At 39.4% G+C, this 19,218-nt stretch overlaps 1 protein-coding gene across 1 annotated transcript in view; it reads left to right on the forward strand.

Moving 5' to 3' along the window:
* sik2b (salt-inducible kinase 2b) overlaps positions 1–19,218 on the forward strand; it is a 50,046-nt gene that overhangs the window by 9,913 nt on the left and 20,915 nt on the right. The window contains exons 3-4 of the mRNA XM_017713050.2: positions 449–512; positions 8,339–8,500. Of these exons, the coding sequence (XP_017568539.1) occupies positions 449–512; positions 8,339–8,500 (226 nt within the window). The remainder of the gene's footprint in view (positions 1–448; positions 513–8,338; positions 8,501–19,218) is intronic.

A 19,218-nucleotide genomic window follows, 5' to 3' on the forward strand; every position in this document is an offset into this window, starting at 1 on the left:
AAGTTTGGTTAATCTTTACTTGGCCTTGTTGTTTTGCACTGTCTTGTGTGGTTTTTGACTATAATGACAATTATTGGAGACTAATTATTGTAAACAGATGCTTTTTGGAATAATAGCAACATGCAGACTTGTGATTTTTAAGGAGGCAATCATTTTAAATGATGAGAACAGGAAAACAAAGAACAGTGCAATTGGTTGTGTATATAAGGTGATTAACATACTACAGAACATACAGCCATTGTATTTCAGCCTGACTAGCAAGAGACACATTTAATTATTAAGTGTAAATACACATGGTTAAAATTTGATCAGATTGCAATCCACATAAAAGTCACATGAAACAGGGGTCTTAGTAAATTGGATGTTCATTTCAGACTCAGAGCCATCTGTAAGTAAAGCACTACTGCAGTAGATTTATTTATTAAAAATATTCTCTGCCCTTTTACAGGTCATGGAGACCAAGAACATGCTCTACCTTGTGACAGAGTACGCCAAGAATGGGGAAATTTTTGGTAAGTGGTTTTTCACAAATACACATGAATTGCTTATGGATATTTTACAGAGGATAAGCTAATGTTGTAAGAGCTTTTCTAATGTTAGAGATGCATATTTTTCAACATCCGAGCAGCAGTTTTTTTTTGTGTCACATCAAAAAGTCCCTTTATCATGAGGGGGAAAATGAAAGTGCTCAAGTTTTATGCTCAATATTTTGTCTACATTTCTATTAAGAAATACTGTATGATTGTGTTAGTACAAAGGATGACAAGAATATTTTTGAGGGAATAGTTCTGTGAACTGTGTAGGTAGCTGTTAGTTGTGTCAAATGCATGTCATCTGTAGTTGTATGCAAAAGTTTGGGTGCCCGGTCAAGTGGCATGATTTATTGATTTTATTTAAACATATCCTCCAGAGAAAACGCTCTTTTGCACATTTTAATGCACAGTTGCTGTTTTTTGGCTGAATTTAACAAATAAATAAAACATAACATGTGGCCTGTGCAAAAGTTATGGCATATTTTTTATTTCATGTTTTATTTTTTGCAATATGCATTAAGTTAAGGCGTAAAAAGTAGCTTAAAGAACACCTAAATTTGCCCTAGAATTTACAGAAATGGCATATTTTAGTATCTTGTCTATAGAGGATGTAATAATAATTTACTTAGAAAATTAACAATCATGTCATTTGACCAGGGGTATTCAAATTTTGCATTCTACTGTATGAAAAGAATAGCTTGACCAGGCATACTAATATGGGCAAAAATGAATAGAAACTGGTTACCATAACATAATAATGAACAGTTGTATGACTTGACTGAACTTTCCCTTTAATGTTTCACCCGTTTTCTTCAAACATAAATAAAGAATCAAAATACATTCTAAGAGCAGACCACGGTGTGTTTATCTTGGTTGATAATGTTAGAGGTCAGAATGAAACAAGCCCAAAGTTGAGACTAAACAGGGCTCGTTTGAACAGCCATCATGGCCACGTAAACACCATCACCATTCTGTCTGCTGTTAGGCTCTTGTAGCCATGGTTTTCATTACAAACTGAATATAGTTGCATCACTGAGACCCCAGGAAGGTCTTAGCTTTCATAACTCAGTAGCTAAACAAAGACAGCTCAAGTTGGTGCGTGAGTTTGACTGGGTAGCCTGTTCTAGCGAAAAGTATTATCATCTGGCATCACACTTACATAATATTGTTTTCTGGTTCGTGGTGCGTGACCCAGTGTGGCTCGCTACCAGGAAACCGTTCATACGTCAATCATACAAACCGTAATTCCTGCAGCGCCTGACCCCAGCGTGTCCTTTAACCTAGATCATCTAATTCTCTTGTTGGTGCTTTTTGGCATACCGGAATTGTTTGTTGTGTTGTTGGCCTCATTTGATAGGGGCTGTGTTCACATCAAACAGAGATTTCACTTGTTGACAGTCGACGCAGCTCAGCTTTCACATCCAGCTTGCAAGCTTTGGTTTGAAATACACTTATAGCTCATTGAACCATATAACTCTGAGCCAGAAGCCTTTACCTTAATCACTATGAAGGCTGCGATTTTGAGCACTTTGATCAGTCTTGGAAAACTGTTTTTGTCTGTAATGAAGACCAAATGTTACGCGCGACGTTTCCTCTAAATGACTGAAGTGGTATAAGTGGCCTGTGGACAGCTTGACCCTCATGTTAGATGTGGCAACAGCCCTTGTTTTGACAAAGCAAGATAAGGATGGGTGTTGAGGCTGGAACAGACCGCTTGGCCCTAGACTTTTTGTATTTGGGGCTTAAGATGTGGGAAAAGCATCCAGTAGAGGCTCAAGCTAAAGACGTTGCCTGCACATTCGATCTATCATATAACCGTATTAACGAAGTTGTTCTCCAGATGACGTACTAGATTATTTAGAGATTTCCAGGTATTACACACTGAAAAGCCATTTTGTCCTGCAAGATTGCTGGCTGCTCAAGATAATACTGTTATGCAACCTTTGACAGCGCTATCAAGATTGCTGTCCATCATAGGCAGATTATGAAAGATTATTTTTTAAAATGAGAATGCTCGTCAGCCCTTTGCACTTCTCATAAGCTTACATCACAGCAGAGAGCAAATCATTTAATGGAAAGGAAACAAAACCTTGTGTTCAGGTTGCAAATTCACTCCAGTATTATTTGAAATTGCTAAGTAAAAATGACATGACCAACTGTGAACAACCTTAAAATCAACAAATCCCCAACCTACAATTCCGTGGTGGAGCACAGAAAATGCCTTGTATGGCCCAAGGGGGCGTTCAGACGAAACCTTTTCAGACTCTCTAAAACATTTTTCATGGAAAAACCCAGACAGCAACTAAAAATCACACCCCTATCTCGCACAATATGGTTTAAAATGAGTGTTCAAGTTGAAAAGCTGTCAACTTTTGTGCTGGTTGCCCATGAAAAATTCAATACATCATCCACAGCTGTCCAATCAATATCTTCTCTCTAGTCAGTCATTCATTCCAACATGGAAGATCAGCTAGTTTTGGCTTTTTTTTTACCAAATTGAATTGTGTTTTTGCTTTTTTCTGTGTTTTGTTATAGAAATGTTAGATATGTTTTATGTATGTCTGTTTCAGAATGTTTATTGATCATCCCGGGCGCTAACGTTCTCTCCAGTTGGCATCTCTGATGTGTTCTGACGAATTGTTCTACTATGTTGAAAGGTTCACCATAGCGTGCGTCTATAGGTAGCTCCCTATGTAAATTGATAGCCTAAATCACGTTGTCAGAGAAATAACATTAAGATTATAACATTCCTATTATAATTATAATAACATTAAACTGATTTTATATAATACATTTGAAAAAGTTAGGAAACCAAAACATTCTACTACACTAATGATATTTGCTTGCACAGTAGGACCTCTCACTAGGTATGACAGATTGACGTTTTGTGAACTCCCCCTAAAGCTGTGCGCATTAGCTTTATCTATGGGGCAAGCAAACAATGGAAAAAGACTATCAGTACCAAAAGCTATTTCACCATGTGCTTGATGTGGTCTACCAAGAAAACAGCCTGGATATATCAGCCAGGAAAATTTTAGCTTCTGCAGTAGCTTGAAAAAGAGATCAGACTCATCCGTTTAGAAATTTGATGTGGAAGAAAAGCAGTAATAAGCAGATTAAGCAGAGGAGGCCAGGCTGTACCCCTTTTTCTTCAGGCTACAATAGAGGCACCCAAGTTTAATTGGCAGCTCTCAGCTCTCCAACTCTAAGACAAACAAAGAACGGTTCGAACTGGTCCATTAAGCACTTGGTATAGTGTGGGGTGCGCTGAGGTGTGCAGGGGGAACCTGGCCATGGACAAACCTGCCAAGGAAAGCCTGTCTGCCCCACAGCATCAGAGCCAGCTGAGCTGCTGCAGTGGAGCAAACTGGAAATTGGGTCAGGCTCGAATAATGAGAAGCTGCGCAAAAGCACAGGCACAGCGAGAGAGAGAGTATAGCCCAAAGTATACATAAGAAAGAGAGAGAGAGGGAGAAGGAAAAGAAAGAGAGAGAGACTGAAAAAAAGAGAGAACGCAAGAGAGTAGGAAGTAGAGAGAGCAAAAAAGAGAGAGTGACAATGGTTTGAAGTTGGGATTGGGATGGGAATGTAGGCCATGCATATTTTACAAATGCAGAGTACTGCAGAAAGTGGGTGTTTGGAAGAAGGAAGAGCAAGTCATCTGAGTCAGATCAGTTCTGACACTCCTGTTTGCCCATGGCAAGTCTCCTCCTTCCTCCATCCTCTAACAGCTCTCTCCAGTCTCTGAGGGAACCTGAGGTTCAAGCTGATGCAGCTAGAAAACCCTGGTGTTCTGCACAGGTATATATTAGGTCCACTGGAGTTTTGTCCCATAGGTTTAATTACGTGTCCAGATGCTGGGTCAGTTTTACATGGCAGGTGAAAGGCAGGTCATCACACATGCAGCCACTTGGAAATTTGATGTGGCATACTTCTAATTCATGCCGTATACTGAACCTCAATTACTCTTAATTTAGCCTTGCCAAGGTTAAATTCTTTATAAAGAACCTTTACTAGGTTGGCGCCAAATAACACATTTGTCTGCTGATAACAGTGCCGAGATCTGATACTCAAATATCTGCCCACAGTGCACATTAAAAAAGTAAAAGCTTTGTTCTGTGTCACAAATAAAACATACTAAGGTTGAAAGAGTCAGCATTTACTTATCTGATAACTTTACATTTGAATGATTTCAGAGCTTTGAAATGTCACTGTGCTTGTTGGCATGGCCTATCTTTAAATGCTTAATAGAAGCTGATGTATTGGCATCATTGCTGGTTGTGCCACCCATCAAAATAATGCTGCTGCAGATTTCGCAATGAGCACATTTAATACAGCTTGTCTCAAACATGAAATAATCCCAGAGCAAATACTGATGCGTTATTTAAGTGGCTTCAACAGGGCTGAAACAATACTATACTTAGGTACCAGAATCAGGGCTGATACAATACTATATTTAAGTACCAGTATCTGGGGATAATATAATACAGCATTTAAGTGCCAGTATCAGGGCCTATACAATGTTATATTTAAGTACCAGTATCTGGGGATAATATAATACAGCATTTAAGTGCCAGTATCTGGGCCGATAAAATAAAATATTATATGTGCCAGTATCAGGGCCAATACCGATGAGGTTTTTATGTGCCAGTATCAAGGCTCATACAATACTGTATTTAAGTGCCAGTATCAGGGCAGATTTAATACTGTATTTAGATACCAGTATTTCCCTGAATCATTAGCCTGTATTTGAATGATTAACAGAGGGCTCAAGTACATGTGCACATCCCTAATCGATACTGTATTTTATTGCCAGCATCAGCATGTTTCACCTCAGTGCATGACTAGCCTTTAGTATGCACCATTAAGATATATTATTCATTCATACTATGTGTATAGTATATACATACTGTATACATATACTATATACATCCATATTGTATATACATAGTGGATCTATTGCATTAATGCAAATAATATAACACAGATACACAGAAAATACACAATATTTATATTAAAGAAGTTCCACTATCTTTCAGATACTACTGTCCCTATATTCCCTATCTCCTTCTCACAGATTCATCCCTCCTCACTGAGTTCTCCCCTTGGCTGCTCTCTTGCTTCTTGCCTCTTCTGACAGCATGGCTATGAGTCAGTTGTGTGTGTAGTGGTGTGACTGTTCCTCTTTCATGTTTGGCTGAGTGAACAGCAAGCCCAGTCGTACAGGTGCTAACTGTTTTTTTAGGTCAGCTGAACGGCTCGGACATGGTGAACTTTGACAAAGAGAACGCTTGTGTTTATCCTTGGAGCTCACTTAATGCCCATGGGTAAATACACTTGAGATTAGAGCACCGCAGTGCAGCTCTACTCAGCCCACAAGTCCCACACACTCATGCCAAGCTGATATTTAGTACCGCTGGCTAGTGATTACCACCAGCTGAGCAGCACTGTGGATAGAGAGAGAGCATGTGCATGGCCATGTATTCCACTCTTTATAGAGATCAAATGTCCCCACAATGTTAGGAAACATGATTTTTTTGACATTGCAAGGACTTTGGAAGGTTTATACAACGAAAATGTACAAACAAATTAAAGTAAATGCTGAGGTTAAAGTTGGGGTGGGGTTAGCTGTAAGTATAGCATTTTTACAGTATTATTATCTAGCATAGCATTATCTACAGTAATGGAGACATTCACGAAAACATGCAGTACCTCAGTGCCTGCTAGCCAGTTCAGAGGAGTATGACACATTCCTTGGTCAGGTGTGTTTTTTGATTAGCGACACGATTCGAGGAATGGTTTGTCCGAAAGGAGACAGTTGATGGAATGTTACACCTGATCTCTAATAAGTTTCCCATCAGTTTGAATTCTTCTGAATTTCAGTCTTTAACCATTATGCTTCATATTTGTTTTTCCCACTAACTAGGCCTAATGTTTATTAAAATGTTGAATGTAGGATAGCAAAAGTAAACAGTCTGAATCTACAGTCAATATTGGTACAGGATCTGTTGTAATTAATAATACCACGTCATAGCAAGTCTAGGCCTTAAGTAAACAGTGAGATTTCTATATGAATTCTTTTAAATGATCATGCAGTTCACAAATGTAGATACTTTATATGAGCCTATTTTTTGTATGATGTGGTCGAAGCAGTCTGCTCTTTTTCTGCTTTGTCATATTTGTGCTGTTGTCTCGTGCTGCGGAGGAGGCGGTGGTGTGGCTGCCGCGCTGTGGCACAGCGTGTGCCGTAAACACGCTTTGCCCACATTTTTAAACACATTCGGGCTGGCCCAGCGCGGCTTTCACACCCACCCACAATCCTGTCCGCTCACATGTTGGCTAAGGCCGGATTTATGGCGTTCAGGGTAAATATTATGGCCGAGGCCGCAATGGAGGCCCTGAATTGTATTTATTGTGTCCACCACCACTGGTGTTTGCGAAACAGCTCACGTGGAGAATGATACCCTGCGTGCGTTGCCCCGCTGCCGGTGCGGCCCAGCCAGAGCCCCGGGGTGGGTGCAGATCAGGGCAGGAATGTGTGAGGGCTGCGGGTTTGGCCATGGGCCGAGGGCCAGGGGCTGACCTAGCACTCCTGGGCGTGGTGACCGCATGATTGCACCATCCAGAGGGATGTTTACCCTGCGCCCACACTACAGGGCCTCCCTACTATGGCTCATCGCTCTCTGACACCACCAGCACCACCTCCATGGCCTGCACTCATCTCTAGGGAATGGCTGGTGTCTGTGGTTTAATGTTCCCTTCTCCTCTTTTTATGAAGTGACACTGGGTTTGTGAATCATGAATGGAAGCCTGTTCTTAAGGGCAGTTTGATAGAATGGTGGTTTCATACTGTGTACATTGCTGGCGAGGAGTAGTTTTATTGTTATTACAATGTACAACTATGCATTCTTGTAATGAGATCATTTTTTGTAGCTTTACACTGTGTACATCAGTGCATTCCAGTGTACATTATGGGCAAGATACATAATTATATAAATGTACATATGTAGTGTGCATTATTGGTTAGATATGCTATATATTAAGTGTGCTAATTTGGGCAAAATACATCATTTTATACATTATGTTATCTAGGATGCATTATTGGTGAGATATATGAAAATTATAGTGTACACTGTGGTGAGCTACATCATTGTGTAATTGTATAGGATGCAGCATCGGTAAGACATTATGTATATTCATATACATTAGAGCTGTTACCGTTAGAGCTGTAAATTTATTACAAGCACTTATTTTTTAATGCTAGTTTGACCCTCCATAACAGTTCAGTCTGAAGCCCAGCTGCTTACACACTGTATATTGCTGTGATCCCCAAGTGTAGCCCTTTAATTCAAATATAGCTTTTTAGTGGCTTTTAAAGTTAGATCTTCCACACTCTCTGCAGACTATACTAGACAGTGCTTGCAGGGGGGCTATTGATAAATCAACAAGCAGCATACTAACAAATGCAACAGCAAAATGGAAAGCTCCGGTTCCCCTCGGTAGTGGACAAGAATCCACAAGCTGAATGAACAAGGGTGAGAGAAAGAGAGTCTACAATTGTAAAGTAGTTGGAACCATTGACTGTTTATATGATCTAAATAATGTATTAGTGTTTGGAACATGCAGCTGCTGTTGCTCTCACAAGATGTCAGTGATACAAATTGGAAACTGTATTGTTTTCCATGTTCAGTTCATGATGAAGAAAGTGTTATTGAATTATTGAAAGTAATAAATACAAAATGTATTGTTTTTAAACTGTGCACACGATTAGTGAGAAATTAAACCCCCTTTGGCTTGTGTTCCAGACTACCTGGCCAAGCATGGCCGGCTGAGCGAGCCTGAAGCTCGTCGCAAGTTCTGGCAGATTCTGTCAGCAGTGGAGTATTGCCACAACTGCAGCGTCGTGCACCGGGACCTCAAGGCTGAGAACCTGCTGCTGGATGGACACATGAACATCAAGATTGCAGGTAAAAGTGCTTTGATTGATTGATTGATTTTATTTGATGTTTAAAATGCATTACACACATTGAAATCATGGAGAATGAACACATAGTGAAGCCTTTAAAGTGTATTTCCATTGTGGTCCTCATAACATAAAATAGCAGCTTCAATAGTAGACAGTCACGTGCAAAAGTTTGGGCCCCCTGGTCAATTATGCACTTTGTTGAAAATGATCTACAGAGAACTGTAAATTAAATGCACATCCACAGTCACTGTTTGTTTGCCAAATTTAATATATTGGGTAAAAAACAAAACATAAAATATGACCTGCAATGTTTAGTATAGATTTAACAAGGTAACTTGTTTTCAACATCAAACATTAAATTTGACTTTTGCATATGGTTGTAGCTTCACAGCCAGGCAGCAAACACAGCTGAGTAAAAAAAACAACAGACATGACATGCACATGCTCATTTCACACACAGTAGGGTTGGGCTGGGTCTAAACCTTTAAAACCAGGTGTGGTTCTTGGTTACTGAAGTCAGTTTTACTGTGCACGTGAGCTAAAACAGTGTACAAGTCATTCATTCCTTGCAAACCTGGCCATTTCGCATGAAATGAATCCTGAATTTCTGTCCTGAAAATATAAAGCAAATATGACAGTTTTTTCCAGGAAAGCATATCAAACATCATAAAATCTTTTTATTATGAGAATAATGATGTGTAAACCACAACGTGACTTTATGACAGTGTGGAAGAGTAATTCTCTGGTATTAGTTCCACACCCTTGTGTACAGTATTGCTTGTGCACAGTCACATCATCCACCTTCGCCTATGATGTATGCGCGTGGGTGTTTTGAGCTAAACCTCTTCACTGATTATAACCCAGATCACTGACTTCACCCTCAGCTGCGCATAAAGTGACATCAGCAAGTCATGAATTGGCCAGACAGATTGCTTCTCGCTGGCACCGGTGCTGAGTATCATTGCTCCTCCAGGAATATGCACACTCTAAACATATGTTGCTGTTATTAATACGAGTTGTTGTCCGAAATGAATCGTGTGGAGAAGGATAATGATATGATATGAGCGCTGGTTCCGGGTATTGGCTTAAGGGAGGTCCTGGCTTGGTTCAAGTGAAAGGTTGCATGTCATATCCTGCTTGACTGCAAGATGAGTGAAAGGAGGCTTAATTCAATCAAGGCTGCCGTCCGTAGACCTGATGAGTAGGTGCGCTTTGATTAGGAAGCGGAGCTCCGAGAAACAAGATTCGATATGCTGGAGGTAATGAAGTCAGCCGAGGGCACAGGCACATCCTGTGCTGGGGCCGGACGAACGGATGCCCTCTGCAAACAACATTTGCTCTCAGCTGTGAGGTGTTTACGGCCAACAGTCCAGCTCACCGGCTATAAAGACAGCTCTGCTTTGCGGATGACGGGTATATGAGCTTTCCTGGCAAGTGAGAAAGAGTGACAGAGAGAGAGAGAGAGAGAGAGAGAGAGAGAGAGAGAGAGAGACTCGCACGGAACGCAAACACATTTCTGTGAACATTTGTTTTGGACATGTTGGCCTCACTGGATCTTACAGTAATTCTACTAAATCAGAAATTGTTTTTTCTTCCCTGCCGGGCTTCAGGCACACATGAACACAAACACTCAGACTGATGAGTCCACATGGCCTGTCCTGTTTACTCGATTAAGCTCAGTTACTTGATTTTTAAAAAATCTACTTTTTTGATGGCCCAGCAATAATTACTTGGCAATTTGCACGATGATAATCCATATTTTAAATTCTCCTACTGTTCTCAGTTTTTCAGTGAGAAAAAGAGCTTATCATTTGTGTGTATTTTATTAGGTGTATCATTATGGTATTGTCATGTATATTTTGTTGATGTCTTCATAAATTCTTTTTCCAATAGAACATTTTAGATTCTTTCAAAAGTACAGTATTGTGCAAAACTCATAAATGCCTTGAAGTACAAGTTATTTATTTTACAGGAGATAATTCTGAGTGAAATTGAATAAGGAAAGGCGAGGTCAAAGGAAGAATCACACTGTGCTTTCCAAAACAAAACAGTTCCAAGGAGTTCAAAAACCAATTAAAACATACTTAGAAAATGGTTGATATGTGCAGTAAGGCTTTATGGACTGGTTGGTCTAAGTGTGTAATTGGGATTGCTTGGATTGTAACAAGCGGACAATGCAACCAACCTTTAAGACTGAACTTTGGAGGTGTGGACAAATATCCCCGCAGATTTCTTTAAAAAACTAAAAGCGAGTTCCCTGAAAAGACTAGAAGCTGTAATAAAGGCAAAGAGTGGAAGTTTTTTGTTAAATATGTTTTTTCCTGGTGCTGAAAAATTAATAATTTGCACTTAATGGCCTTTTTGACTGGGCATTGTCAGTTTTTTTGTTTTGCACACATTAATTAATTCATATTTACATTATATTAATTATTAATATAATCGATAGTGACAACTTCGGAATCCTCACGCTCTCCCTCCCAGACACCTGTCACCCTCAGGCTGCTTTCTGAAGTCATGTGTCCCGGGGGCTGATGTTTTATCCAATTAAAGGTACAGTGGTTATACACAGAAGGGGGTGTTCCACCAGGCTCTCACAAAGGTCCGCTCTCCTTTGGCCCTCTCTCTGATGCCCTGCCAGGCCCTCAGAAGTCAGTTAGAGCCATGGACACTCAGAGAAAGGTCACGCAAGTGGGGTAGCCTTTAATCTTCAGCTTGAAAGAGAGACATGTCTGTGTGGGACTGAAGGAGAGTTTAAACTTAGCACTAGACTCTTTGAAAGTGATCAGTCAAGCCTGACCATACACACATGTGCAAACTGACTGTGTTCCATAATCATTGACAGTTATGATTTCTGCATAATTCAATTGTTGACACGTAAACAAAGTCAGAGCATTTTGATGTAAAATGGCTCTTTGTGAAGAAACTTACTGACAGGAAGTTTACATTTTGCAGTGATGATAACCAAGGCTTGCATTGTGTACAAGGCAAATGTAGCCATTTTATTTGAACCCAGGTGTGTCTTTACCTCTTTTATGTAACAGTAAATTAATGGTAAATGTGAGAAAAGGTTTTCTTTCCATGTACCTGCATGTACCTCTCTGCCATGAAGGATTTGAAAAACTTCTTTTTAGGCTATAATTTTATCCTGTTCTAATACAGTGTCCCAGGCATCAGGGAGCATGTTTCTAACAATTTGTCGTATATTCTCAGAAACAAAGGTACTGAACAGTCAATGGAGTGGCACCTTGTTAGTACATCTTCAGCACCTTCAGTTTGGGAACATAATTATACCATATTCTACTGCAATTATATATTTCAACTGAGTCAATACACCATGACTAGACCCCAAGATTTTTATTTTAGATCACTATTTTAAAATAGAAATGGTATGAAAAGGCACATATAGGAACCTTTCTCGAGGAATGTGAATATAGTACTTTTAAAACTTGTTTAAAATGGACAATAAAAATGCACCTGTTCATGCCCTTTTTTCTGGCAGTGTAATCATTTTCAGTGATGTAGCGTTTAATGGCATTAAACTATGTCTGGTTCCTATCACCACCACAGTGAACAATTCTGACTCATTATGTTTCTCTAGAATATGTAGTGTTTCACGTCATAGCAAACTGAAAGACTTTGTGAATATCTTTAATATTTAATTATATAGAACCATTGAAAGATCAAAGACTTTTGAACGGAATCCTCCTTTAACTTTAATGTACTTTAAAGTGCACATATCATGGAATGTTATCTGCAGTTTTTAAAATAAGAGTTTGTTGATGTTTGTAAACATTGTTGTATTTTCAACACATGCTGTTTACGCTCCAGTCTGTACACTCTATAAATGCAAAATAAGCTGCAAAAATAGCCCATTTTGAATTCATTGTTTTTGCGATTTCATGTATCTACCTATTCAGCCTACTTCAGTTTAGTTGTGCCCATTACACTTTGAAGTTATGAGGAGCGTTTCAGTGTGGGCTGCTTTTTGAATGAAGCACAAGACAGCTCAGCCAATCAGAAAGGCACAATAACAAAAACAGTCTAAAGGCTGAAGGGGTTGGAAACGCGGTCTTGTGAAAGTGAATCATGAAAAACAGCATAAGTGGACCGCAGCAGGAAAGGATAAAATGTAGGCCCTTTAATGTAATGAGATTTTATTACAAGTAATTTTTTGACAGTTTTATCCGTCCATTCACGCAATTTAAAGAGCAACTTGTGTTGTCAAATGGTGAAAAACAGAAAACAGTTATAAGGTATTAATATTTTGTCTTTATTTTGGAATATACCGACAGCATATGACAGTACATTTCATTTAAAGACATGTGCATGCACACACCATCGATGTTTCACAGTGGCTATGCACTGTCCCATCAAAGCATGAAGCAGATCGACTTTAGATTGGGTCATCCTTTTGAGCAAATGTGTAGGAATGAGAGATGTATGGTGGACATTGGACGGTTGAGAAACAGCACAGAAACATTTCGTGATTGGATCCCGAGGGCCTTACACAACCAAGCCATGCTTACACTATGCAAGAAGTCATTGTGAACCCAGCACACAGAAAGACAGCCAGGCCAGGCGCATCCCCAGAAAGGTTCCATTATGAAAGTCCGCGCTGACCTCTGTATGGGCTTTTGTTAGCTCACAGAGTAGTTTGGCTGTTGTGTTGTACCAGCCACTGTTACGTGCTGCCCCTTTAATAAGCTCTGGAGTTTGAGGCGAGATTGAGCGATTCCGGTATATGGAGTGTTCAGGGACTCACCCCTGCAATGTCAGTCTCTGGGCTGGCTGCAGCATTGACGTCAATCGCTGCTGCTCAGCATTCAGCTTGTGAAGTGGGTCAGCCCATCTGTGGAGCACTCACCATGCCTGCTGCCGCTCACATCTAAGATGTTTTTTTTTTTCTTCAAGCCTTCAAGCTTTCTTTCAAGCCGCAATAACTCACCTCCCCTTCGTATTATCCCTTCATCATTCCATATCCCAGCCTCAGTCCCCGATTCCATTACTCACTGGAAATGAGATGAAATCGCCGCGCTGACGTCTCGTTCATCTTTTGACCTCCTTCGTCTGAAGCTACTTTTATAAATCACACATCCTGCATGGCCAAAGGGAGGGGTAGAATGTAGCCCAAGAGCAAGACATTGCAGTGCCCATATTTGCGGAGAGAAATGGATGTCAGAGAACTAAGAGAAATTAATATCAGGCTACATGTCAGGAGAGTTGTTCCTGAAGAGCTGAAAAGATAAATAAACAAGCAGCATATCTGCCTCTCCGCATGTTCAAATGTAGGTCATTCCAAGAAAATATCCATCTTCACATAGAAATTTCCTCTTTTCTGCACTACCACTCCCAGTTCCCATTGACTGCTGGTCCACTTTTGGCACATCCGTAGAGAAATACAGTACATTAAGTAGAGTGAGAGGCCGTAAATGAAGTAGTCAACATGACAGACTAAACGTCTCAAGGGTTTGGCAATTTTAATAAGGACACGTGGCTAAACCCAAGTTCACCTGTGCTTGGTGACCCAGTTTAGAAAGTATTAGTACCACTAAACTGTCTCTGGGTTTTGGTTTTCAGGATTATGCCTAAGAATTTAGGTTTTGTTTATTAACCAGTCATATGACATTCAATGAAGGTTTTGATTTTTTAAATGTTTCCTGATCTACTGATGGAAACATGGAGAAAATGTTTGGCGTCAAAGTAAAACAGTAATCAGGTTTTCCAGCATGGTAAAGTTCACTGCTGTCCTTAGGAATCAAAAACAAATGGCTAAAGAAGCAGATTAAGGCAAACACGCCAAATCCTGCAAGTAATCTATCCGTGAAAATATGGTTAGCTGGAACCACAGAGATTCAGAAGATAATCTAGAGATTATGCTCAGGACACCAGTATCTGCTGGCATTCAAACAACTTGACACTTACAGGGTTTTTGCATAATAGTATCAAATGTTTGTTTTGCTACATTTCATGTCGCTAGAGTAATATTTGCATCATGCGACGTCCATTTCATCCAACATTTCAGATTACCAGTTGAGTAAAGTATCTTATAAGCAGTACTGTGCAAAAGTCATAGTCACACAATAAGATCCTTTAAAACTATTTATCTCAGCAGGAAGTGTGTTTATATCAGTAAAAACACTAACGTTCAAATAAATTATGCATTATACTAAATACAAGTAAACGTAAATACAGTAAAACATTTGTTGATTGATAAACTGACACAGGTACTGGATAGTAACTGTACTAAATATCCTCAAAGACAGCTTTGAAAATGGTTAACACACCCATCCAATCACAATGTATTGTTTATTTGATTTACAGCCAAGATGCATAGCTGTTCATATCAGAAGACTTTTGTGCTGTACTGATTTACAATTGAAAGCACAATTACAAGGTGAAATTAGTGAAGTGGCACCAGTTGATGAAGTATGGGCATTTGATTTTTGGTTGGGAGGGGATTTGATTAGTCCAGGCTCTGTTTGCAAGCCTCATTTGGCAAACTTGCCCTATTGTTTTGCTGGGAACAGGCACTGTATCTAATCTACAAGCACTTTGCCCAGCTTGTCTGACTGTGTTAAACCCCAGCCACTCTTCTGCAGTGAGGCTCTTTCCAGTTTTGCACTGTAGAGCTCTCTCTCTACATACAAACAGGACACGGAAGGATTAGGCTTTTTTGCAGGCAGTGTGATGTGTAGTCTTTCTGTAGAAGGGCTTCCATTCTCTGTTGGTATCATGGTGTGATATACCATGTATGCCATCTGTGTGTGGTATGACATATGTATGCAACATGGCCCATGCCAGCAGAGCTATGCAATTATGCAATCAGTCTTTTTTAACATGGAGAAACAGCGTGTTGTTCAAAAGGTCAAAGAGCTCCGGTTTGGAAGGGGTAATGGACTATTAGGTTGAAAACTCTTAGAAAATTCCTTTAATGCCCTAAATTTTTAATGCAGTCTTAGTCTGTCATAATTTATTATGCCCAGGGTTGGAATGTATTGGAAAACAAGTGTTGGGAATACGTATTCAAAATATAGAAATGAAGTATCTGTATTCAGTCTAGGTTGCGTTTTGTGAAGGCAATATTCGGAATACTGTTACCTTTAAATTTCAGGTGAACTTTTAGAATACTTACCCTCTGAATGTGAAAACTGTACACCATCTTTAAAAAAAACACCATGATTGCTTGTTAATTAGCACTGAAATCGGCGCACAGTGTGTCAAGTTCCAGCCAAAGTCTGAGTAAACTGATAAACCAATGAGATGATCAGTTATTAATCTCAGCATTACTACTGAGCATTGGTGTTGTACTGGATTGTGCGTGCATTTTGTGGCAAGTAACAATCATGTTTTCAACTGAAAGTCACATAGGTACCTACTTTATAGTCAGGTTTCCAAGATTTTGTTATAGGGATACAGCAAATTGTGTGCTTAGTTCATGAGAACACATTGGGATTATGGCTAAAATATTGCTGAGAATTTGAAATAAGTGATTTTTCATGAAACATATTAACAGTAGAAATACATTAAGAAAACTGCCACCAGTAACAGTGTGGAACAGTGTGAATTAAATAAAAATTGCAGCAGAGTTTTCCCCATTTGCCTTATTAATATGCATTCTAAATAGATTCTGAAGAGATTCTGAATATGCTACATTTTATGTATTGTAATGGAATGTGTTAATGATACATTTAGGACAGTGAACTCAGTATTCAGGCACCAGTACTTTTCAAAGTATTCTGCCAGACTCTGATTATCCCCTTATTGATTTCACAATACAGTACCAAAAAAGTTGGGCCAGTAAGCGAAATGCTATTAAAAACAGAATGTAGTGATTAGGAACTTGTGTTTGACCTGTTTGTGTTAAATTGAAAGCAGTTTAAACACACAATATTTAATGTTTTACCTTATGAATCATATTATAGAATGTTTGTATTCCAGTTTTTTGGAATGTGTTGCAGTAATCAAATACCACATATATATATATATATATATATATATATATATATATATATATATATATATATATATACATACATCTTTCGGTATTTAATTACTGAAACACATTCCAAAAAAAACAACTTTTGTTTGAAATGTGTTATGCTTCATAATGCGCCACACATCATCAGCGGGAGATAGATGTGGACTGCAGGCAGGGCAGTCTAGCTCTCACATCCACTAGTTATGCAGCCATGCTGTTGTAACACATGCAGAATATGGCTTGGTGTTGTCATGCTGGCATAATCATGGGCATCTCTGAAAAAGAGGTTGTCTAGAAGGCAGCATATGTTGCTCCAAATGTGTATTTATCTTTCTTTTATTTTCATGTCTTCACAGATGTGCACTATGGGCATTAATACCTCTCTTTATGCTGGTTGCATTTGTGGATGCAGCGACAGTGTTTATTGACAGTGGATTGAAAGTATTCCTGAGCCCATGTGGTGATATTGATCACAGAAGCTTGGTTGATTTTAACGCAGTACCATTTAAGGGACTGAAAATTACGCCCCATTCAGTCATGGTTTTTGGCCTTGCCCGAGAAAGATTTCCTCAGATTCCCTCATCTTTTGATGATGATATGCACTGTAGAGGAGAAAAAAAAAACTTAAAAACTTGAGAAATGTTGGTCTTAACTCCTTATTTGCTTAATCTTAACTTACATTATTCAGTATTTCTTTTTTTTTTTCTTTTTTTTTTTTTGCAAAGCAGCAAGACTGAACCCATTATTGCTCATGAAGGACTAGGCCTATACTGAGTGATATCATCACCTATTATTTTTTTTAACAGTTCACACTGTTCCTTATCTTAAAGTGCACAACTTTTTAGGAACATGTTCCAGGCATCAATATCAGAATGAGTGCATATTTACAAAAAATCGAGAGATAGCACTTAAAATATCTTTGCACAGTTTGAAGCTGATTTACAGATCCAAGTTGATTTACAGGTCAATGCTCTCTTGCATTTGACACCTGTGGATGAAGAATACTTTTTTTTGTCAGTAATGATTTGACAGTGTCCAATTCAGGACGAGCTCTTACTGTGGAGAGAAGTGAGCTAATATCACATCAGAGATAAGACTTTGTTGTGCAGCTTTGAGTTATAAACCGTGGAATGAGAACAGAACCTTCTGCTGAAGGTCAGATGTGAAGTGTTTGTACTGTGCTTGGCGGTGACAGCCAACGAGGGGACATAAGGCAGAATGAGCAGATGTCTCGGTGTAATTGGTGTGACAGACTGATGGCACACAGGTGTAAATCTATTATCTCTCCCACTTCCTCAGTACCTGAATCTCACAGTCACACACACACACTGCTGTGATGCAGGCTGCTGTCTATCAGGGTGGGCTTAATGTGAGTCAGGCTTCTAATCCCTCACCCACCATCTTCAAAAGCAGTCTCTCATCCTTGTCATCCTCATTCATTATTATACAGACATGAAATTGAAGCGTGAACCCAGCCCGTACCCACAACTTTAAGACCCGACCCAACCAGGCCTGAGTGGTACTCCTGAATTTAATCCCAACCCTGACCCAAACCTGCTCAAATGAATTAAAAGAGATGGACTGTAGCAAACATGGATTTTACAGTGCTTTACTTTGTGCTTGAGCTGATCTACTGATGGAAAATTGTATTATAACATATCTGTAATACAGGAACATTATTTATTATCAAAATATTTTTGTTGAACTATTAGCCCATCTGCGCCAAAGTTCCTCTCGCTGCTGCTGCTAGTTGCAGAAATGCTTTTTCACACTTCAGGCAAACTTAACAAGCAAAGCAGAAGTTCTGCTATGACCGTTCCACCAACCCAGCACATCCCTTTTTAACAGCCATGGTGTTGAACCTCATCCAGAGTTGTTCAGGGGCACATTCACCTGCTCCTTTAAATGGAGCTTGGGCTATTCTGGAACTGATCTGATTGTAGCAATAAGTTAAGTGATAGTTTTTTTAATCCCACAACTGGGAAAATTCCACCTCTGCATTTAACTCATCCATGAAGTGAAACAACTGGGGGTTAGGTGTCTTGCTCAAGGACCCCTCAGTCATGGACTGTCAGTGCTGGGGATCAAACCGGCAACCTTCAGGTCACAGGGCCAGATCCCTAACCTCCAGCCCACGACTACCCAATAGTCAAATGTCACAGGTGTACAAGAGAGGAACTGCGAGAGTGTGCAAAATTTAATAGGCATATTGCTTCAGATAAAATCAAATTAAATAGAACTTTATACTTCATACATCCAAACCCAATGTTTTATGTGAAGAATCACCTAGAACTTGATATTTTGTCAAGCCCCATCGAGCTACAGTCATGTAGCAGACTTCTAATCACCAAAGGTTAAAATGGAATTAGGAAATGGGGCCTTCACTTCTTCATACTTTGGTATATATTGTTCTGTTTTATTTAAAAGTAACTTCACCCATTCTACAGGAGCGAGTAGGCTACATACCATTAAAACAGCTAAAGCTGGTAAAAGGTTTAGCCAATCAGTCAAATGTTTATAACTTACAACCATCTTGATTACATGACAGAAATCCTACAGCTACTCTATGACAGCAATGTGAATCTGAAATGATAAATAGACCCTTTGCTAGAAATGTTGCTACTTAGACAAAAATGGTACCATTTTTTATTTCTTTGAATGGGATTTTTGCCAAAGTTCTGTAAAGCTTGTCTAACCAGCAGCAGTTGCTATGAAAGAGCATGTGGGCGGAGCCTGGATAG

Source organism: Pygocentrus nattereri, chromosome 17 (genome assembly GCF_015220715.1).
Source record: "Pygocentrus nattereri isolate fPygNat1 chromosome 17, fPygNat1.pri, whole genome shotgun sequence".
Taxonomy (NCBI): Eukaryota; Metazoa; Chordata; class Actinopteri; order Characiformes; family Serrasalmidae; genus Pygocentrus; species Pygocentrus nattereri.